The sequence below is a fragment of the Rhea pennata genome, chromosome 19 (genome assembly GCF_028389875.1).
Source record: "Rhea pennata isolate bPtePen1 chromosome 19, bPtePen1.pri, whole genome shotgun sequence".
Taxonomy (NCBI): Eukaryota; Metazoa; Chordata; class Aves; order Rheiformes; family Rheidae; genus Rhea; species Rhea pennata.
In genome coordinates, this window is record NC_084681.1 from 302543 (window position 1) to 326872 (window position 24330).

General features: G+C 41.4%; 1 protein-coding gene across 3 annotated transcripts in view; it reads right to left on the reverse strand.

Moving 5' to 3' along the window:
* ASPSCR1 (ASPSCR1 tether for SLC2A4, UBX domain containing) overlaps nt 1–22905 on the reverse strand; it is a 55869-nt gene extending 32964 nt beyond the window's left edge. For 2 of the 3 annotated variants that reach the window (XM_062592127.1, XM_062592125.1), the window contains exons 1-7: nt 22807–22905; nt 22683–22738; nt 20872–20986; nt 14949–15049; nt 3376–3433; nt 2375–2448; nt 1259–1691 (exon numbers count right to left, since the gene is read on the reverse strand). In XM_062592127.1, coding sequence (XP_062448111.1) covers nt 1259–1691; nt 2375–2448; nt 3376–3433; nt 14949–15049; nt 20872–20986; nt 22683–22738; nt 22807–22905 — 936 coding nt within the window. Of the gene's footprint in view, nt 1–1258; nt 1692–2374; nt 2449–3375; nt 3434–14948; nt 15050–20871; nt 20987–22682; nt 22787–22806 lie in introns of those variants that run through there. The other variant, XM_062592128.1, reaches the window with a different exon arrangement.
* Nucleotides 22906–24330: the final 1425 nt, after the last annotated feature.

Sequence of the window (24330 nt, forward strand, 5' to 3'; positions counted from 1 at the left end):
TATGTCAGCTAAACCATTTTTAACTTTAATGAATGCATCTTTAATTCAGAGACACCAACAGTACTGATAAGTGTAGAGCTTCTCTTTCTGGGAGCAGAATTAAATGGAGGTAGACTTTAATAAAGAGCAAGGAATTTAGAATAGGACAGAAAACACTTTTAGATGCAAGCCAAAACAGAGAGGAAAGAGACAGAAGATTTCTGCATAATCTGCAATACTAAGAAATTAGACTCAGAGAGGAGACAGGATTAGACTGAAGGGAAGGGAAGAGGTTCAGATCTCTTTTTTTTAAAGACTTAACTCTGGTAATTGGCAAGAGTGATGCAACTAACTGAAAAATTCCTTTTCTATAATCTGTACCCCTTGTATTCTACCACACTGTCTCCAAAAGAATTAAACTAGAAGTCAAAGCAAAAACAGTCAGAAGAAACTCTGAGGAAGTAAATGTTAACTATTCATCAGCATGGGACACTGCTTTTAGCATAGCTTGAATATGGAGTTCTGTGTTGCACAGAAAGGCTCAGACAAGAAATCTGAGCACACCCTACAACCTCAGAGTTAGAAATGGTGACCATCTTCTGCTCAGATCCTGTTGTCCTAGAAGTATGTGGTAGGCATGGGATCAAGTTGCAACAAATCTGTTAAGACCAGTTCTGTTCCTAGGACATAATCCTACATCCAGCTAGAAAGGTTTTCCCTTTCTGTATATAGAACTCTACCAAGTTTTATCTCCTAGATCATGCAGAAGGTAAGTCACAACAAGCAGTTAGAACGTTCAGAGTATTAGAATACACAAGTCTAGCCAAATTCTGCTCATTTTAGTAAAATTACACAGTAAATAGCAGTTAGAAAAGACAAAGCACCCAGATGACAAAGGGTGCATTGGGTAATGAAATTTAGTTCTTCATGGAATCTGTGGCACAAAAATTGAGGCTCTTCTGGATTGCACTTTTAATGTAGTTATATTGCCTCCAGTTGAACTATTCAAAAATACCTCGAGTTTCAAAGCTTTGATTGCCTCTGGACAGCATGCAAATTCCTAAATTCCCACCCCTCATCTTTTCTACAGCAAGCAGCCTAAAATGTAATACTTTCTTATTGAACTTGTCAGAACTGTATGTCACCAAGGCACCTAACTCTAAATTACATGGTGGGGGAAAAAATCTTAAAATGGTGAAAAAATCTCTCTCTTCTTAGGCACTCAGACTAAGGCAAGGCAGGATGAAAAAGCTCTCATTGCAAGTAAGTCTTGCCTTACCTGCTCTTGCTCCTTTAGCAATTCTTGGCTGTTCTTAGACTTCTTTGGCTTAGAAGGGCCTCCAGGGCTGGAGGAAGATATTGGCAGCTTTGAAGATGGCAATCCAGCAGATGCTGAAGCCACAGTAGAGCCCCCAAGACATTGTCCGTCTCCGGAAAAAGGGACGGATGGGGCAGACTCATGCTCTGAGGGAGGCCACACATCCTCCAAGCTGGCATGGGATTCTCTAACGAAATCTTGCTTGTTTCTGCAGCTGTGTAAAGACAAGGCCACACCACTGTGGTCCAAGTCCTCTGGGAATGTGTGTGTTTGAGTCAGGGGTACATCCACTGCTTCTTTGGTGTAGCCTGCCCTCACTGTCAGCTCATTACATTGAGCCATGGCATCCACAGCCTTCTCCTGACCAGATGAGCCGCATCTCTTCATGACAACCCTTAAAAGAGATACAAAAAAGAATAAAATCAAAATCATTTATCCTAAGAACTGTCCTCCCTTTTCCAATACAACCAGAAAACAAAGGAGACAGCTGGACTCAAGTATACCCCTAAGCTTAAACATCTTCTTCCATTCATTCGCAAAGAACAAGTTCTAGCTGCTCTGAAGTTTCTGAAGGGGAGAAAGGGGGACCCCAAACGAAGACCTGCTGTAAAGCACACATTCTAATCATCCTCATCTCCTGTACACATTGCAAAGCACTCACTAGAAGATCATAGAAAGGCTGTCATTGTCCCCCACCTCACCCTCCAAACCAGTCAGCAGGAGGCACTGCAGGGACTGGGAATTTAGTGTCTGAAATTCAAAGCAGGCAAGAATGAAGTAGTAGATTCTGTCTTCTCAGTCAGAGAGACTAACTTTGAGTTGTCTGTTTCACTTGCAGGAAAGAAAGAAAACTAAACAAGCCCCTTTAATCTGCATACGACTGGTCAGTGCCAGCATCTGCAGCTGTGGGAAGCACATCTGGGCAGCAGTTTCAGATAAACAGGCAAATACAGTAATTACTGAATGCTGCGATGTTTGTCTTTTTGAACTTCAATGCATTTTTGGGTACTTCAAACAAAACAAATTCACCATTAGAGTAAAGGAAAAATAAAACACTCAAACTTTGCTCCTCCCAACCTGATGATGGCACTGCCCCCAGTCAGGCCAAGTGACTTCAGTGTCGTCTTCCTTAGGACATCTTTTCCTGGTATCTGCAACAAAAACAGAGGAAACACTTCATGCAACTGCCTACCTAAGAGAGCAGTTAAAGAGCGCTTTCTAGAAAAAAGTCTGCATCAAAACAAGCATCATACAACATTAGAAAGAGTTCAAAGTCACTCTTTCTGCACTTGGAAATGAGACTTCAATCCATTTGTATTCACCTGTACTGCTTTACCAAATTCACTACTTATTAAAACGTTCTGATGGAAGACAACCCATATATATTTCTGTTCCATATGTGCATCCAAGTACGATCCAAGCTCAGCAAAAGATTATTTCTATATTAGAAGTTAATTACAGGCAATATATCTTAGCTGAAAGATAGCCGATTTCCCTACATACACCTCCCATCTGCTTGTCATGATCTGTTCCAGAATAAAGACAACCTGTCCACAGAGGTCAGTGGGAAGCGAAAGGGACACTAGGGAGAGCAAATTCCACAATATGCACATAAAAATATTAAAAACATTAATAGCAAAAGATCAAAACACAGAGAAAAGCAAATATTTATTAAAATGAAACCACTGTTTTGACTCTAGAGCTTTAAAAGAAGTTGGAAAGAAAAACACGAACAGGTCATTGAGCTCATTTTATGGGCTCAGAGGTCTAAACGGCCCACAGCTGCGTTCCAAGAGAGCTTTTTTTCCACACAGACATGTCAGGCTTTGAAAAGACCAAAGTTTTTCTATTTCCCCTCTCAAGAAAGCTCAGAGGAAACATTTTCCAGGTTGGAAAATGAAGCTGAATGCTGAGTGTCAGTGGGTTGGGGGGGGGTGAGCTGTTTTTTGTTTGTTTGTTTGTTTGTTTTTTTGTTTTTTTGTTTTTTTTTTTTGAGGGGGGGTGTCTTTTTTTGAAGAAGAAGAAGAAGAAGGGGAACAGAAGGAAAAGAGACAGCTAAGGAGAGCAGGATGACTTACCTCATCTCTCATGTAAATACAGACCGGAGAGAATTCACCGTGCTGTTCCATAAACTCCCTGCAATAAAAAGCAAAATAACCTGCAGCATCTGTAGAGTAATCTATCCCCTCCAAAACCACTGTAAAGAAAGAGTGAAAAGTGAAATTAGCTAATTATGCTCTCTGCCCTGTAACTCCAGCACGAATTCTTAGACATTTCACAAAATCGGTATTGGACATCAGGTAAAGAATTTGCTCCAACACATCTAGTGCTCCTTAAACACAGCCCCAGAAAAAAGTTTAAAAACAAAGGAGAAATAATTCTTCAAGTCAAATTCTGACATGAGTTGATTTTACTAGATAAATCTGAAAACACCACTGTTACTGTCTCAGTACTCAATGTCTAACATGATATACTACTACTCGATTTTTTAACCTTTTATCTAAGTTAATTAGTCTATTAGAGTTTAAACCATATTTTCTTTGGGCAAAGGCTAGTTTCTTTCTGTATATACAGAGCATCTAATAGAATGAAGTACTGTACAAAAGCAATAATGAGGACAAGGAACCTGCCTGTTTTAGTAACAAGTAAAAAAAGAAAGAAAACAGCAAACGCTTTTAGATTATGGAGACCAGGGACAAAAAGCCAAAGAAAAAGCTGCAGCAGTAGACAAAGTGAAGATAAAGGTGCAGCTAGGAATTTTAGTGAGGTAGGATACATCAATAATGATGCAAGCTGTTGACAAGCCATCTGCAAAGGAAAACTTAAAAAGCGAAGGGTTCACAGCACAGGGAAAGGGAAAAAAAAATACAGCTTGGGACTACAAAGAAAAATCTTGAAGAGATTCTATCCTATTTTTCTCCAGATAACCAATTCTGAAGTACTGAAGAAGCTTTATCACATATTCACTTGATCAAAAGGAGAAGATGGACAGGAAAAAGACAATCACTGTGTTACTGCAGGTCTCAGTCATCATCTGTCCAAGATGATTCACTCATTCAGTAGTGTCCATCCTATGCAGACCCACCTGCCTTCTTGCATTCCTCTTCTACTGTGAAAGCATATATGGGAAAGGAGTACAGGCTTATTTTCATTTCCCTCAATAATTTAGAATTATATCAGAGATCAGTTATTCTATATCAACTTGGCGTTAAAAAAGCCTCTTTAAATTCTAATCAGATAGCTGCCACACATTTTTTGCACCTTTCATTACTGAAAAAGACAGTACTGGTAACATTGGTTAAGTTACAGACCAGAATTTTGGTCAGAGCGCTAATGACAGTCCCTTAATAACTAACTCCAAAATTGGCACATAGTTCCAGCAGTCTCAGTATTCAAGTTAAGAAAGAACCATTGCAGATGCTAACCTTTAATAGTGCAGTTAGCTTGGCCTCAGTATGCATTTAAGATACAGTCTGCTACTCTAATTTGGGCTGAGCAATCAGGTTCTGGAGTCTAGGATTAATTTATGAATCTTTCCTTCTACTCCAAGAAAGGATTGTTTGAGGCTGTAATTGACTTTTGAGATGATGATCCAATCTGCACTACCCTGAGGTATCTCCAGCTTCACTGAAGAGGATTCAGTTTCTCCAGAGAATATTTACAGAACTGTTAGATCAAAGAGATGCAAGTTCTTTTTTTCCATTACCAATCAAGAAGCTGTGAAGTACATTCTCCCACTTACTGGCTGGCATATAGGATTAGCAAAAAATGTTTCCCTTTGGAATCAGCATTCTTCTGAAACTGATTCTCCCCTTCAAGAGCAAACAATAACAAGTGTTGACGGTGGATTACTCTGTGAGGGCGGGGGGGAATCTGCACACTAAGCAGTGATCCAGCACAGAATAATCATCCAGACAAATAAAAGCAACAATTATATTCATCCATTTAAGGTTAAAAATACACACACACACACACCACGATCACCACCACCACTAAGCTTGCATACGGCTTGAAACCTGGAGATTTGATACAACTGGCAATCAGAAAGCTTTGCAGTAAATTGAAGTAATTAAAATTAAATGGGATAAAGTAAGAAAATGACAAGTGTTAAAAGTAAATTCTTTATTATCTGCTTCTGTAAACAGTGGACTGCCAAGTATGGAGACCAAACTCTACTCTGCTGCAAAAGACAGCAAGAGAAAACTGAGCAGCCAGCAGGATCATTCTGTCTCGAGTATCATCAGAAAGAAAAGTATGATAAAAAGGGCAAACTTATCTCCACCAAATATTGCAAATCAACATATTCTGGACATACACCATGTGCCAGTGCAACCAGAGAAGGGGTCTAAGGACAGACATATAGCACAGTCAGAACTTCAGGGAAAATTAATATGATAAGTGTAATTTCAAAAAGGAACAAATGTGGAAAACTCTTCAACACAATGTTCTTAATGAAAAAATAAAAATGGAGCAACGCTTTTAGCAATACAAAACCTCAAATGTTTGTAGAAATGTAAAAAGCCTTGCAGAATTAAGCAGTACTTTACACTGAATTACTGAAATCAGTGAGAGAAGTAGATACAGATACAACAACAAGAGAAAATCTCTTTTATGTTGGTCTCCCTTTCAATGATCAGAGCGAAACTCAAACTGAAATCAGCTGAGAATGTGGTGAAACATGAGCAGATGAAGAAGAATAGATTGTTTCTCTCCCTCAAGCATGTGAATGCCAAAAGGTGACCAGGAGAACACTGCCCATCCTGAGGACAGTTGCAGTTAGGAGAGATGGCTAGCTGAATTCTCAAAATCCTTTTTTCAAAAGCTTTAGGCTGACGGTCTGAATGTAACTCAGCAGGGGAAACTACAAAACAAAAGGTGAAAGAGTTGCCCAAGGATATTCCCCATCCACACAGTGAGAACTCATGAGACTCATTCTTCTTCATAACATTGGGGTGTTCAACAGTTACTGTTAACACATCCTATGCAAAGCTCTATGTCATTTCAGTTATGACCAGAACATCCCTTAGTAATGAGCTAGTATATACCATCTGCACTGCAACAGCTGTTCCAGCATCAAAAGCAAAAACAGCTGAAATTCTTCCTCATTGTAAAATCCCTTGATCTTAGTACTCTCTGTAGTCCAGCCCCTGAAAAGACTGGCTTTCCCTTATGCCTCCCCCCAGCAGGAAGCAATCACCCATCACCTGCTACTTTACCAGAAACATGTCACTGCAAATCAGCTAATGAAATGCACCTGACAGCCTAGTAAAATGATACATCCTCACTCTGCTCCTAAGGCCTCTGACAAAAGAGAGCCAGAAGCCAGTCCCCGAAGCCAGCTTGACATTTTATGCTCTATTACCCCTGTGCTGGCTACTAAATTCAAGCAGAGCTTTGCAAGTGGCTTACTTAAAGGGTTATGTAAACACTCGCACTTAACAATCTCTTCCGTTTTTTGCTTCTAGTCTTTGCAGTGAACTTTACAGAAAAAAAGCAAAGCCTTCAGGACCCTGGCAGCTTGAAAAAAAAATACAGTATTTTTTTTCTGGAAACAAGTTTCCTAAAAAAATTTGTCATAAACAAAAGTGTTTGCACTTCAACAGTTTCTCTGCGATGTTCATAATTCTGCAGAAGCAGTCATAGCCACACATTCCCCTGAACACATTTGTAAAACATTTCTCAACTTGGTGTCCAAGTGCCACAAAACTTACGTATGAACTCTGACTGCTTACATCTAAGGTATTCCTTGTATCTCTAAACTGTAATTTCAGGGACTTGTTCTCTATCTTTTCTTTTAATTTTGGGGTGTCACACCTGGGGAGGGAACAAGAGAAGATTATAAGACAAGGATTTAATGACAGGCTAGGTTCATTCCAACTCTTCTGGAAAGGAGTTTAATGAATGGAGTTCCATTACTTAAAGCATTCTCCCTTCAGTATCATATGATTTAAACACTAAATATTTCAGGCACAATATTCCGAGACACAAAGTTATTTCTGGGGTTTATGGGAGAATTCCTTAAGTGATAGAAAAAATTCATTCAGGCAAGTGAGTATCTGATTCTGGAGTGACCACACACATCATATAGCATAGCTATGCTGTAGCCACACTGACTATTGCTGTTAGTAAGGCTTCTATTTCATAGCAGGTAAGTCACAAAAAGTCACGTAATGAACCCAACCCAGAGGTGATTATTTTAACAATCACTATGGAAAGACCATCTTTAGACAGAGATAAAAATTTCTGTCCAGGCAGGAACAAGAAAATAATCCTCAGCATCATAGCAATCTGCATGCACAGTAGTAGACAAAAGTCTACATACCCAAATGCACTGTACTACTTCCAAAGCAGTGGCTCCAGTAAACTCATATATCTTCATAATGGTCAACCAAAGCTACCTGACATTATATACACACGCTAATATCATCTTAGAAAGGCTACCTATAATGTGATCTGTATCATACAGATTAGCGGTTTCCAAGACTATATATACATACATATATACACATACACAAAAACATACCTATATCCAATCAGTGTCTTACGTAACATTAAACAAGAGTCTATTTAGCCCAGTAGAAAGTGATAAAACAAACTGAGCAGGGAAGGAGTCGAGCAGCCTATAAAGCAGAAACAGAATGGAAATAACCATGAAGTTCCAGGAAAACTAATCAACAATATTTACATTTAGACTCAAAACTCAGCTTCAAAGAAATGTGAGGTGGGTGGAGCCAGAAGTCATTCAGAATTGAGACAGGCACCTGGAAAACCATGATACTTAAATCCTTGAGCAATCCTTAAGAGCAAGAACACATCAAAGAGTTCCAGATGGAGGGATGTGGGGGAGCAAACCTGTTAAGCACAGACTAGAATTTAAATCCCTATTTGTTTTAATTGTAGCAGTCTATCTTCAATCCTGATCTCAAAGTTAAAACTTTAGCTTTTCTAAATAAAGCAAGCAACAGCACAGTGATCCGGGACAAGGTGAGTCAGAACACAACTGACAAGCTCCAGTTGCTGTTCTTCCACAGAGATAACAAATGCAAACAGAGCAACATGTAAAACTCGTCCTGAGGGATGGGTCTGATTTGGCAAAGTCAGGGGCTGAAAACTACTTCCAGCCTAGCTGCAACAGGTCACAGTGCGATTTTACTCAAGTACCAGTTTTTGGAACACATTTCTTCCAACCAACACATCAAATCCACTCCCACAAGATGTAAGTGACAGACATACCCACAGCATCCTAATCCATACATTCAAGGTTCAGAGTATAAAAAACAATTATCTTCCTAACTCAGCATCAACAACCAGAAAAAAAAAAAAAAAAAAAAAAGAAGAAGAAGAAGAAGAAGAAGAAGAACTAGAACAACTCTGCTGTGACTTGGGGTTCTGCCATCAGTTATTCACTGTCAAGGACAGAAAGTTGTATATAACACTACAGGAATCAAGAGATCAAGCTCCTAGTATAGAATGGAGTTTGCTGAAAGACTGCTGGGCAAAAAGGACAGCTGGAAAGAAAATAGTGGAAACACAAATCTGATGGCAGAGAAAGAACAGCATAAATAACAGGTAAACAAGAGAAGGTGAGCAATACAAACTAAACAGGAATGGAAGAAGCGGGAGAGTTGTGTTAGCTACCATCAAAACCGAGATCCATGAAAGGATCTGACAGGTGGATACGAAAAATTGTCATTAGTCTGCCAAAGGTATCATCTGCAAGATACTAGAGCAGATGAACAGCTATCTGTACCAGTGTGACTATTCTCACATAACCCCTTGTCTACTGTTACTAAGACACTGAAATAGCTGAAAACACTGCCAAAAACAGACGGAAAGCTGGTTCCATTATCCCAGGCATTTTCCCACACATCAGGAAGACCCTGCTTGCAGTTGTGTTTATAAATCCTGCAGCTGCTAGCCTATTCAAAGTAATGCCAGCAAAATATCAGCATACAGGACAAATCTCTGGTTAAGACAAACCTCCAAGTTACTTTGGTCTCAAACAGTACTTAACAGCTGTCACTTAGCCTGTTTTTAATTCCACGAACAATAAATAAATAAATAAATAAATATTAAAAAAAAAAAAAAAGAAAAAGAAAAGGAGTATTAAAAAGACTCCTAAAAGACCCAACTGCAGTACTACTCTCATATGCTCTTCAGGAAGAGGTGACCAGGAGATCAAACAAAAAAGAAGCAGGAGTTCAACAACGAGCAGGCTTTGCTTACATTTTGGTGAGAAAAACAAACCTGCTCAAATTCTGCGAAGGTCTAGATGTCTTCTACTCCAAGGAAGGGTCCAAGAGCAAGATACATAACAGAATTCTTTGGTCAACTCTCGTAACAGGTCCCCGTCCTTCTAGGTAGTTATCTCTGTCCCTGAGCTTTCAAAGTCACTGGCCTTTCCTGACTTTCCCAATATTGTTGTTTACTTGGCCACTTTCCGAGAACTGTCGTTTCCCCCTCTTCCACTCTCAGGAGTAAAACGTGTCCCCTCACAATCAGTCTTTGGCTCCTCACTTTAAACTGAAATCTCTAAATGACAGTATCTCCTGGACAAGCTGCAGTAATCAGTCCAATCCTAATGTGAACATTTTTTCTCTCAACCATTAAACCTGTTCCCTTCCACCTACTTTTGTATCTTGGCTGCTCTGACATCACCTCTTGGCTATCTCTTCCTCATTGGAAACTACATGAGTAAATTCACCCTCTCCTCCTTTATCATTTTCATTCAAAGCTTCATTATTTTTGAAAAATAATTACCTTTCTAATTTAGAATGAATTATCAACAACCAAAAAAAAAAATTAATATGTTTTTATTTCTCACTCTCTTCTGCTTTATATTTTCAACTCACTCATAATTTTTTCCAAAATTCATGCTTTTCTCTCTACACCTACAGGAATATCACTTATTCCTCCTCACTGCAACTAGATAATATCTCTAGATTCCCACATAAACACTTTCCACTCTCCTCAAAACATTACCCTCTTCTGCCTTGTCCACCCAATTTAGCATTTCATTATCACTTATTTTGCTTATGTGGTTCAATCACAGAATTACTTTCAACTCCATTCACTGTCTTCAAGTTTAAGATTATCATCATCTCCAAAATCCTACTCTCTAAAATCCTACTCAGTCAAATATGACAGTTCCTGCCCACTCTACTCTGGTTATTCCTTTACCTTATCCATCTACATGTTAAGATTCTCAATATCCTGTGCTATCATGCAGTGCCCCATGCAAAGTATGATCCATCCTAGCCATCCCATTGGTGTCATATATTACAGTTCTTTGCTCTTTAAAAACAAGTATTCAAAACTTGCAGTCCCTCTGGGAAAAAAAAAAAAAAAAAAAAAAAAAAAAAAAAAAGACTGAACCAGAAACAGACTCCCGTAGAACAGAAACAAGAGTGAAATTAGACAACTGTTATGCAAGTACAACAAAATATGAAGGAAGGAAATAAAGATACTTGTAGGTAGAAGAAAGCTTTCTATTTACAGGGTTCCAGCATTTTGTTGTGATAAGCTGGAAAAGATCACTCAAAATTAGGGCATTTCTTAATGAGCACAAACTACTGCAAAGAACTTTGAAGAAAAAGCAAAGGAGGACTCAGAGACAAATAGCACAGAAAACTTCCCCTTAAAAACCAAGTTATGCAATGAAACCTCATTATTTCAGAGTTTATGGGTTAGGAACTCAGAACCAACAACCAACCAACCTTATACAAAAATGACCTGAAATTTTTGTTTTATGCAAACTGTCATGCAGCATGGAACACACTCCAATGCTAGATTACGCAAGCCCATGCTAGTTCTTGTGATTCATACCCAAGGTTCAGGCAATTTGCAGCAGTAACTCAGTAAGTTCTAAAGGCCCACACTTGACGAGGAAAGGCAGAAAAAAATCTTGCATCCCAGATGGAAGCTTGGAACAAAATAGCACTTAAGACTACCATTAGCACACCATAGCTGTCTGTGTATGCTTGGACTTTTCTGCACAATCCAGGACAGCTAGCCATCCCTACCTTATTGCTAGCATTGATGCTTCCAAGTAGGACTACCTATATCCTGACAGAAATCCTTCCGCATCTGAGGAAGTAACATCTGATACATTCTCAAAAGGAAAAACTAGATAAAAGCACACAAAACAAAGGACTGCTGAGACAAGGAGGAAATAGTACAGAGAGTTTATAATTCGGAGTTCTTCTCTGGAAACACAGAAAAGGGTAAAAACAGCCAGAGGAAAAAAAACTTAAACCTTAAGTCATCTCTCTATCAGGAAAGGTGAATGATCACCATTTAGGAGGAGAGAAGCTGAAGCACAATGGAATATGCACCCCAAATACACCCATGAGAGGGCAAACTAACTTGACTTACATAACCTCACTTCATTTAGCTTTCCAAAACTTCTTCTGCTTCAATCCAAGGAACAATATGGATTGAAGAACCCTTTAAAAACGTGTGGAAAAATACCTGAACATAGCGAACAATATCTCAAAAACAGCAGAGAGTCATGGTCATTGCCAAAATTGTCTTCAGTTGTCCAGACTGCAACCACTGTCTATGTGAAACAGTCTACAAAGCAGCTGAAGCTGCCAGACAGGCAAGAGTGTGAGACAGAAAAGCAACAATGCTCCCATGCCTGATGCTAAAAGGGTGTACATTGCTTGTGCCCTCAACCAGTCTCTGCAGAACAGACTCAAAGCAAAGATCCCCGAGAGACTTATTTTTGTGTAACTCTTGAAAGCCAGTAGGCTCCTCCTCCAGCTGCTGCTAATCCATTACATGCATTCACTGAGGCAAGCACACACATCAAACAGTGTCACTTCTTTGATGTGCTGTTCTTCAGAAAGGGAACGGCAGGCAGATTAGATTCCTTCATGTAGTGATCTGACAGGGACTGTAAACATCTTGTGCAAGGATTGCCGCACGCTGAGAGGAGGAGCAGCCTAGAATAGCTTCCAGACCTTCTTCAGACCCAATTAGCCAAGATAGATGCTGGAGACTCAGGGGAAATTCCAGTGGATTTAGCATACTTCCCCTCACGCACTTACAGCAGCTGAGCATTCCAGGAAAATGTCTCCAATTGGAAAGTCCAAGGAAGAATTCAGCAAAAATCAACAACTAGTTGACTAGTTAGTCACCTAAGTCAGTACACACTGGAAAGCAGCACAACTCATGAAATCTGTATGGATGGTTATACAGATCCAGCTCATATGTGCTTAAGTCACCCCCAGCATCTTTGCCACTCACTGAATTTAATAAGTCTGCAAATACCATCCAGATATCTGAACTCAGCTTCCAGAGGGCAGAAAAGAACAGCTGTATCTTATGAACTGAAGCTAATAATGCTTTGCACTCTGTGGCAGATAATTCTTCAAAGAGTGATATGTACTTTAACTAGTACTGTTACAACAACCTATAACAAATAAAACTGCAAAGGAGCAAAATTATATAAGAAAGCTCAAATTATAAACTAAAGAAACACTGACTAATAATGTGTGAGAAAGCCACATAAGGGCTATTTATCACTATCCGCAATTACTCCCCTACCAATCTAGCAGTTCCCAGACTGCCACAGGCACTTCTCCCATAAGGTGAAGAATGTTGTAAGGTACAACAGAGGCCTTAAAAACAGCTATTATATGTGGCTTTCCTCTCCCCATTCCTGTCTTGCCTACTCCTTCTCTCTTTCCCACTCAAAACAAATGAACAAAAAAAACCCCACCTTACTCTCTAGTATTTACATGAAGATTGCCCTTTTTGACTTAAGAGTAAATGCTATAGAATAGACCTGGTCCCCAACCTTTAAGGAAAAGAAAAGAGGAGAATGAATAAAAAACACATTTATATAGTTCTAGGGTCACTAGACTACCTCAAGCATTTCCTCAGATTATGGTTTGATGGATCATAGAATCGGTAAGGTTAATACTAAACGCTGAGTAGCAATACTGACATAAGCCATTTCCACCATTCATGCTGCTACCCTTTTTTTTTTTTTTTTACCATTGTTTCAGATACACTGTACTTTTCACAACTGTCTTTGAGACCCAAATGTGAACTAGATGAGGAAACCGATCTACCTGAGAGATAACACAAAGGAAAAATATTTTTCAGCTGAATCAGCTATTTGAGCCAATACCCACATAAAGCTACAAAACTACTGTCACCAGCACAGAGAAGGCAGTAACTGTTCAATCCACTGCTGCCACCTAAAGCTGTTTCTGACCTGCCTCCCACCCCATGATCCCAAACCCCTCCCTCAGGCCAGCACTAGGCACTCCTTTGATCTTGTTATGAGCCAGTCAGTGGGCTAAGCTGGCAGAAAATTAGCAGTTCACCAATGGAAGGTTGGAAGATTTAGCTTTGCTGTCCCAGAAACAGCTCCAGAACAGCTTCAGGCACACAACTCAACTGCTACTCTGATTTGAGGAGGTACTTTTCTACCCAGTCCACTACCTGGCCACCTGTGCTTTTAGGCTAGTTCAACTGCAGTGTAGAATAAGCAACTTTAAACTTCGGTGGAAGTAATTTATGCTAGTACAGATTAGTCTGCAGTGTAGGTGAAAACATACCTGTAAGTGGCCAGTTGCTATGGCTCAGCTGCCAGGTGACAACTCATAATTTTGCATCTTGTAATTATATCCTAAAAGGTTGAGTTTATAGTTCCTAGTTACACAATACTGTTGCACAGTATCTGTACAGTGAGGTAAGAGCTTCAAAGGCAAAAGAAGTTATTTTGCCAAGTTAGAAATAGCCTGGAGCAATTGGTAGAAGGTGAGAAATGTGAGAGAAAGAACAAGCTAGAAAGACATGATTGAAAAGACATTTTATCATAAGACAGATAAATGTAAACACAATTTAAAAAGTTGAAATTCTATTCAGAATAAAATAGCTGTCACAGCTTAAAGATTCTGTCTTTCAAGACACCAAAAAAAAAACTTTGGAGAAGAGTTTATTCATTTGACATTCCAAAATAATACAGCATTTTTAAGTCTAAACTAAAAACAAAAGGAAGCACTGGATGTAGACTAGATCAAATAAGATTTCTAATCCACATATATATTTAATAAATGTAAACCCAGGTAGAACATGAGACCAAGAATAGATTACAAGTTCTTCTATTTAAATAGGATATAATCAGCCATTTGAAGATGCCACATTAACCTCCTGAGAGCTTCAGGTTTCCTTGAAGGACCTATACGAATCCCTAAAGCCATAGTATCTTGATTAAAAAAGAACTCCCTTCATCACATGGAACTGCAGAGCTGAAATGCAGAGCAGAGTGGGTGACTAAGTTGATGGAGACTAGTTTCTCAACACTGGCAGTACTTAGCACTTCAAAGAAGTTTGTGCAAAAGACAGATGCAGTAACATATCTGGGTATAGTTTCTTCCTAGCCTTAGCAGTTTTTTTAACAGTTTATGCCCTGAAGCCAGAATGCTACTCCAGGATCTAAAAATAATAATGAAATTATGGATTGTCAAATTTGAAAGAGCAAGGGAAGATAAGTATGTGTGTTGTAAAGGGAAAAATACAGTCAAATAAAGGCTAATTCTACAAATTTGCAGGTTTATCTGGATCACTAATGACAGCTAGCTGCTCTCACTCAGAAATACGTCCAAACAAGCATTTTTTCCCTTGCATTGCTCACCTGGTCTTTGCAAAATGGTTGAGAAGCTCCCACAAAGTCTGTTGACAAAGAAAGGTGTCCTGTAAACGGGAGCCATCATCTAAGTGTAATGCAATCCGAACCTATAGGGAAAATACACTGAATTAACCTGAAAATTGAAGGAAAATGTTTCTCACAACAACTTTTTCTTCAAATATTTCAACTACCTCTAGTTATCCATAAAGATGGGACCTCCTTCTCAACACTTACTGCAAATGATTAATTAGTTAAGAAGTGCTGAAGGGTATTCAATATATTCTTTTAGAAATTGGTATTTTGAATAATTCTATTGTAACATAAATATAAATGTTAAAATTTTTAATTCTCTAGTAAAGATCCTCATTTGGGCAGTTCATTAGCATTTTACTCTTCTCTCACATCACTAAATATTTAACATAACTGTATGACTTCAGTTAATAAGACTTGCAAAGTTGCTTTCTGAGTCCAAGCCCATAGTACTCATTCAGCACTGTAAAAAAATACAACTTCAGTAATCTCACATGAGACACGTTCCTCTCATCCGGACAATCTACAATATATTTATTCTCAGACAGCAGGATGCTTTGCGTGGTACTGGAAATATTTGTGGGCATATCAGACAACATTTTAAAAAATTATATATTTCCAGACCTAAAGTTACATAGCTAAATAAATATAATACAAGGATAATACAAGGCTTAGAACTCAAATCTCTTAGCTCCAGTCTCCTGCTCATTTGTATTGAACTACAATGCAAATTGCACCAAAAAATACAGAGCTTAATCTCTAGATTAAATTAGTCCACAAGGGAAAAAACAAACAAAAAAAAATCACAGTTGGATTTTTAGTGCTTAGATCATGAAAATAGAGACTCTTCATAATTACTGATGAATTAAAAATATACAATCTAATGAGCTGTTAATTCTACTTTCATAACAGAACATGTATTTGGGGAAATATTTAAGAGGTTAAGCTACGAAAATAGTCTATTGATTAAATCATGTCACACCTGATCCAATTCTGAGCAATATTGCAGTTCAAAACTATTTACTCTGCAACTTTACCACTATTTTGTATCAATCTAATACATCAGGATTTAACTCAGAACTCCACTGTGCCTCATACCGTACAAACATACTGTATCTGTTCCAAGAGCTCACAATTTGAGTAAACAAAATGTAGAAATTGAGATGAGACAAACTGCTGGAATAGCTCATTATTGTTACTAACTGTTTACAGAAGCAGCAGGACAAACAAGTCTCACTGCAACTCAAATGTCCACCAGCCTGCCCAGTATAGCTACCCAACGACATCTCCTCCACACTCTAGACTCCACTTCTCTGTGAACTATCTCAAAGAATTCTAGAGGACATCCATTTGAGTACAATTTTAAGACAAAGTATATTCCTGGCTTCCAAACAATCATAAGTGACAGGGGAAAGAAGGGGAAAGGGGAAAGGAAAGGCTTTTATACAGAAATCTTCTCTTGATTCAGAAGACAGAAGAGTTGCACTATGTTTTCCAAATAACACAATGTCTGTGGAGACCAAAAAGCATCTCTACAAGCTCAGTAAAGTAGATTCTCATTTCCTTAATCACATAAATTCACAGTAAAAGAGATATTTACAGAGAATTTTGAGAATGAGGTGTGGCTAGATATCCTCAGAGGGCCTGAAGAATCTAAAATTTTAGCTTCAAAAGAAAGAAGAGAGATGAGCATAGAAGAGAACAATTCTGAGTCTCTGGATAGATTGGAAGCAAGCATATCTGCCAATTATTGAGTCAGAAGATGCAGAGAAAGAACACAAAGGACTCAGGCCAAAGTCTATGGAGCTTCCAAAGAAAGTAAGCAGGAGCTTGATGGATCTTTTGGACAAGCAATTGGAGAAAATCAAATGAGAATAGGAGCGTACACACTTCTTAAGTCAAGAGAGACCATATTCACAGAATGGTGGTCAAAGTATTGAAAGCAGCTGACAAATTGATGGGGAAATAAGGCTACAGTACTCATTATGAGTCTTGGCTTTGAAAAAGTCATTGGGAACTCTGAAGAGAACAGTTCCAATGCAAGTGTCAGATTCATCCTGGAAAAAAAATAGTCCAAGGCAAAATTTGAAGATTACAGATAAAGCTCACATTGGTAAACTTAAGATAAAAGAGCTGAAGGGGGCAAATGGCAACAGAGGTAGATTTTCTAAGACTTCTGTGGGTTTTTTACCCCAATTTTCTGCTAGTTGCTCATTTGTCAAGATGGTAAAACAAAGAAGCAGGCAGAAAGCTTAATCACTGCAGTAGTTTTTGCATTCAGTTCAGGATAAAATGGATGCTGGAATCATTATCTCCTCTCCAGGAGCCAGTTCCACAATGTAACATCTGCTTTTCTGAACATTCATTCACTCTTTCAGCACTTCTCAGCTTGTGCACTGTTTTAGGAGGATGTGCCAAAGGTGGTCACACTCTCCAATAAAGAGAATAAAGTATCATGCAACACATCTCAGTTTCAGAGAATGCTGGTTAAAATGTCAGATCCTGACCTGAACCCTATTCAGAAAAAGATCAGTGCAAGAATCCCAAATAATGGGTTCCTACCTTAGGTCTTCACAAGCAATTGAGATGTTCTGTTTTACACTAGCTGAAACTTTACAGCAAGGGATTTCACAGCTATATAGAACTAATTCCAATAACCCAGACAGGAGGTCATGAACTCATTGATGCAGCTGCATAAACTAAAATACCAACACCAGAGCTCTGCAGATTAAGCACTGATTTGGGAAAGAACTTCCCTGAGGCAGAAGAAGTGGCACACTTGAACATCTACACAGAGAAACAATGAACACGGTTCAAATCTACCCTTTTTATTTAATATTTTGAAGACCTAATTAACTATTGTTGAGTTCAAAACAACTACACGTGTAACTTGCAACTCCCTAATGCTTCCTAACTACCAAATTTTAAAACTTAAATTAAGAGTAAAACAAAATCTCAAAAATAATTCCTGGCTTTCAATTATCATGTTCTTAAACATCTGCAGACAGCATTAGAATGAAAGGCAAGGGACAGCTGCCTGTTCTAATAAGCTTTTCCTAATTCAGAAAGTGAAAATTCATATTCATGAGCACATACTCATGCAGCTTCTACATATTCTCCTGAGAACTGAGGAAAAAGTCCAAAACACTAATACACTGAGGACAGTCCTGAAGAACTTTAAACTCCCAGCGACTCCAAAGGAGAAAAATCTAGCACCTGGCCAAGAAAAGGAAAATAGCAAAGCACTTTTCATTCATATAACAATATAACACTACCAACAACCTCAGGGCAAAAATCTTTTTTTTTTTTTTTTTTTTTGAGAGAGAGAGAGAGAGAGAGAGATGAAAAAATAGCCACCACACACTCCAGCAATCTACACTGATGCCTTGGTGGACTGTGTCATCTACCTCTACTCCTGCATTCACAGGACTGCAAACTGCTGGAGCCAGCAATTTTTCTGCATGAAGGGGAACAGTGGCATCATCAGCAACTAGCCAACAGAACTAAGTAGTTTCATCCCATCACTAACATGACCTCCTGCTTTTTCGATGCTGAAGACAAGCCTTAGATTATTCTCAGCTACAGCAGAGTGATGACAGCTGACATCACCATTCTCTATGAATCCAGACCAGAAATTCAGACTGCCAGTTGCATCAGTTTTGGGACAACAGTTCAAAGCTAAGCTTGTCAGGAAAATCATATTCAGCCAATTAGAAAATAAAAGTCTTTTTGAAAACCCCCAACTCTATATAAAATATTACAGAGACTAGAGCCAATTATTTTCTAAGTTCACAAACATACAAGCAAATGGCTAATGGCTTCATCACTAGAATTGTACTGATGGAGTACAGTTCACTTCCCACCATTGCAAGAGGAATTTGTTCAACTTTTCAATAAAGACATATCTTACAGAAATCAAGGATTTTTTACAATCAGAGGCAAATCTAAAACTATTCTATTTTTAAAAATATCAAATCTGCTGAACAAATCAATGATTTATCAAAGTCTGTATTCTATCTCCTACTACTAAGTGTTTCACAGTAAAAAACATCTATTTATTTGCAAATTATCTCAATGAAGGAGCCAATAACAAAAGGCACAGAAGCATGTTCACCCCACCACGACCACAACCAGCCTGCTAGATCGAGTCCACAGCTTGACTACCCTTACATTAGGGCATAACCCTAGTCTCAATTCTATTCATGGACTTATCCAGCTGTTTTAAACTTCCTGCACTATTTGACACCGATTCCCTGTGACAGGCAATTCTTTCAGTCAATTGTATTTTGTACAAAGGATTTTCTTGCCTTGGTATAAAATTCTTCCAAGTAAGATCTCTGTTCTGAGTTTATGGGGCAGCAACTCTGTTTAGACTGCACCCTTAACAAGGGTATCTGCTGTCTTTTTTTTTTCCCCCTCTAAAACATCAACAAACAGTCAAAGGGGAACCTCACTCTTGCAGGCTCTTCTGCTGAAACAAAACGAAACAGTAACAACTTAAACTTTCATTAGTGCTTCTCTTCTGCAATCTAAGTAGTGATTCCAAGTTACAGCCTCTCTCATATACTCAGTCCTTCTCATACTTTTGGATATACTGGCTATATCTGCTTGGAAAAAAAATTTTTCCACAAGTACAACAACCCTCAAACTGGATGTAAATGTAAGATAAAGTCATCACTGTACCGTTTTGACAGAACTGCTTCCCTCCAGAACACAAACTTGATGCCATCATAACCTTTGCAACTAAAAACCACAGCAGATGCTACTAGCCTGTGGTATTTCTTTTTTTTTTTTTTTTTAATTAAATATGTCATCTAAAGCTCAAACTTCCTTCTGCCACAATGTGAAAAAGAAAACATTAGAGTGCAAAACAAAGCATAAAGAGATTTTATAGAGAAACATAGACAGCAAGGATCCTAAAAACTACACAGCATCCCACAATGAATGACAGCCGAGGTCCCAAAACTTTCTTATAGCATTAAGAAGTTCACATTTCATCATATGTATAAGTTAATGTTTTTGCTAAGCCTAAGGCAACTGCCTGTAACAAAACAAAGACTAACACAATTCAGAAAGCAGACATAAGGGATTGGTATTACAGACCCCAAAACCTTCCCCTAAATTTGAAAAACTCTACATTAGGCACGTCACTAAGAAGAGGGATTGTTGTTAGTGATAGACAAATCTTCATTTGCAGACTACTTAAACAAGATCATACACTATTTTTATCACACAAAATGAAGTGTTCATGCTCATTAACAACAACACATTGTTTTAAAAGTTATGCCTCCAGCAGCTATAATGACATGCATAAAAAGGTTTTTAAATCTCCTACGAACAAATGTGACAAAAATTCTTAAAGAACAAAGTATCCATAAGCACTTTGCAAACTATACTGAAAAGGCATATTCAACCACTGCTAAACAAAGCATCCCTCAGAAAAAAAACTCTAAAGCTGTGTGAACACATTGCGAACAGCAATGCTGGGAAAGAAGAAAAAGACAAGCCTGTAACAGTTTGATATTTTAGTTAAATCTTATAGAGGTAGATTATTACAACTGAAATAAAAAATAGGAGAGAACTAATTTAATAACTCAGCTGCTGAGTAAACTCCTGAGCAAGACTTTAAGGTCTCAGACATTTACTATTTTTTTCATCTCCCCCAAAGATGCCCCCATCCTCTAGCACAAAGCTGCAATTCCACAACTGTACGGCCTGTAAGCAAAGACTTCAGCTACTTAATTATACCAAATTGTTTTCCACCTCCAGCTATTCTTTGGGTGGTCTTCCACTCGAGCACTGACCAAGCCTAATCATGCTTTGATCATCACGCCTCCAAGATCATGTCCCTCATGACCAAAAATCAAATAAATCAGGTTTTGTTGTGAAATGGACATACCGTGTTTCCCACTCCCACTCTGTTATGAGAGACTGGCACCATCTCCAGCTTGGCATTGTTGGGCAGCTTGGCAAACCTCCACTGCAGAGAGAGATCCAACATACTTCTCTGAAACCTGAAAGAACAACGAACCCAATGAAGACATCGGGAACCATCACATGCCACCTTCAGAACACTTCAGGGATGGGCAACAGTGCAAAGTCCAGGTACAGAGCTAGAGAACTCTCTTCAGGGCAACCAAAAGCCATGGAGTCTGCAATGTACAAGTGGTAATTCAGAAAACGGTCATCAATAAAATGATTCTGCATGCCAAAGACCTACAGTTTACAGAGGTCACAGATTTTACAAATGGGCATACATATGCTTATCCTCAGACTTTAAGAGATAAACAATAACTCTACACATTCATGCTTTATGTTCAACGCTAAAACAGATGAAACTTATTTGACTGACAGTCAAATCAGTAACTTCTTGATTATTACCCTGTAATAGCCAAAAAACAGGTAAAAGAGGGAAAGGGTCTCACCAAACTGTGAGCTAGCAGAAGTGTGTGAGCAGGGGTATTTTCATGAGAGTTACACAGGATCTCGGGATCCATCCCCAAGTGAAGGGAATTTTGGGTGAGAAAATTTGCACACAGTCACATAAACAAAATTAATCAGAACCATACCGTATGGATCTCTCTCCCTCGCGAGGGCCGTACAAATGATTTCCTCCCCTATCCTCACTTAAATACCCACAGAGCTATGGTGAAGGCAAAAACAAACACCAGTTCCAGGCAGTAGCCTGCGGACAGTTCAGGCTCCTCTGAGACCATAAACAATCAAAGCACACTGGGCCACCCCGAGGGGAGGGGGAGTGAGCCGGGCCCCCCCGAGGGGAGGGGGGGGGGGAGAGGTGGGCAGGGGGAGGAGGAGGGAGCCGGGTCCCCCCCGAGGGGAGGGGGGGGAGAGGTGGGCAGGGGGAGGAGGAGGGAGCCGGGCCCCCCCCGAGGGGAGGGGGGGGGGGGGGAGAGGTGGGCAGGGGGAGGAGGAGGGAGCCGGGTCCCCCCCGAGGGGAGAAGGAGGAGGAGGAGGAGGAGGAGGGGGGAGCCGGGCCCCCCCCGAGGGGAGGGGTGGGGGGAGAGGTGGACAGGGGGAGGAGGAGGGAGCCGGGCCCCCCCCGAGGGGAGAAGGAGGAGGAGGAGGAGGAGGGGGGAGCCGGGCCCCCCCCCGAGGGGAGGGGGGGGGGGAGAGGTGGGCAGGGGGAGGAGGAGGGAGCCGGGTCCCCCCCGAGGGGAGAAGGAGGAGGAGGAGGAGGAGGGGGGAGCCGGCCTCCCCCACCCCGAGGGGAGGAGGAGGAGGAGGAGGAGGGGGGGGGGGAGCCGGGCCCCCCCCGAGGGGAGGAGGGAGGAGGAGGAGGGGGGAGCCGGCCTCCCCCACCCCGAAGGGAGGAGGAGGAGGGGGGAGCCGGGCCCCCCCCGAGGGGAGGAGGGAGGAGGAGGAGGGGGAGCCGGCCTCCCCCACCCCGAAGGGAGGAGGAGGAGGGGGGAGCCGGGCCCCCCCCGAGGGGAGGAGGGAGGAGGAGGAGGAGGAGGAGGAGGAGGGGGGAGCCGGCCTCCCCCACCCCGAGGGGAGGAGGAGGAGGGAGCCAGCCTCCCCCTCCCCCGAGGGGAGGGGGGAGGAGGCGGCCGAGAGCGCCCGGCCCTGGCGGGGGCAGTGACCAGGCCGCGGGCAGCGGGCGCGCGCTGCCCCCACAGGGCGGCCAGCGGCTCCATCCCCGGGCGGGGCCTCTCCCGCGCCCGCCAGAGCGACCCCAGTAGCGAGACTCACTTGAGGCCGAACCCGTCGGGGCTGGCGCCCTGCTTCCTGCAGACCTCCTCGAGGATCTGCCGAGAGAACCGAGCCGTCAGCGGCCGCCGCCACGGCCCGGCCCCGCCGCCCGCCCCGCACCCACCTGCAGCAGCGCCGTGCCGGGCCCCACCCGCACCGTGACCCGCCGCCCGCTGGGGGCCAGCACCGACACGGCGGAGCCCCCCCCGCCCGCCGCCGCCATCTTCCCTCCCGCCGCGCCGCGGCCGAGGCGGAGCTGGGCCGTGGGCCGCCCCCAGCCGCCAGCCCGCCCCGCCCCGCCCCGCCCCGCCCCCGCGCCCGCCACGGCCTGGCCCGGCCTGGCCTGCGCGGCGCGAGGGGCTGGCGGCTGCGGCGGGACGCGGCGGACGTTGCGCGGCGGCCGGCGGCGGCGTGAGAGGGCTCCGCGGCGGCGGCGCTGCGCGGGGAGCCGGGGCCCCCGGGGCGAGCCGGAGCTGGAGCCCTCGGGCCGGGCCTGCTGGCATCAACCGTGGCCTCATCCCCTTGCTCTGCCGACGGGCTCCAAAGCAATTATCCTTTTTCTTCAATTATTGTTTCCAGTGGCTATTGCTAGTGTGTCTTATTTTCCTTTCTCTTTGCAGTGTTCGGGCGTTCTGCAGTTACGGCTCTTCACTCCGAGCTGGACAGATGCACTTGGGGGTGGCACAGTCACACGCTGAATGTATGGCAAGAAATCTCCTTCCCAGATTTAAGCTCTTGACCCTTTAGTAAGCAGTGATGGCAGAGTGACTAGTAACTGAAAATGCTTGTACGTGCTGCAAAGCTGCTCCTTAGCAGAATGCAAACGCTGTCACGATAGCCACCTTTCAGAGACAAGATGAGAGCACCTGACTGCGCTGCTATTGCCATATGGGTCTCGGAACAGTGTCGCGACCAGGACACTGGTGGTAAGGCAGGTGGGAGTGTGCCACTGCCTACAAAAGGAGATTTTTATGACACCTCCCCAAAAATGCTCTGAGTTATTTCTTTTGGAGCCTTCCCCCTCAGTCTCAGCACCACCGTTTTAGCATTGAAGGCATTTTCAAGAGATGCAACTAGTCTGTTTGCTCTTATCATAAAGAACTTTTAGTTCTAGTAACCACTGGAATTTATTTAGTTTAAGTTGTTACTATATTCCAAATGTTTCCTCTACTTTTTCTATATTTATCATATATGTTAAGCTTAAGTCCCCACCAGCTCCCACAAAAATGTCTGCTGCGCTTAGTTTAAAAAGGAAAAAGATCCTGTTAAGGGAAGAGACTTTTGTTATAGATAACACTGTATCAGCAGTGTGAGAGAAGGGAGATTAAGAGAATGAGAAATTGGATGATGGAGGGACATCTCCTTGCTTATGCATGTAGCCTCCTAAGTCCACACAACATTATTGCTACTCAGTAAGATGCACTAATGCTAATATAGGACATCCTAGTGTACATTATGTTGTTTAAAAGTAATGCTTAAAAAAGTTTTTTAAGTCCTTGTTTTGGATTTGCTCTTTTCTATTGGGAAGTGTCATTGACATATTGCGTATACAGCTATAGAGTTCAGGGTACTGGAATCACAGTTTGTATCCGTGATTCCTAGATATATTTAAAAGGTTTAAACTGATGTATTTTACTTCAGAGCTGGG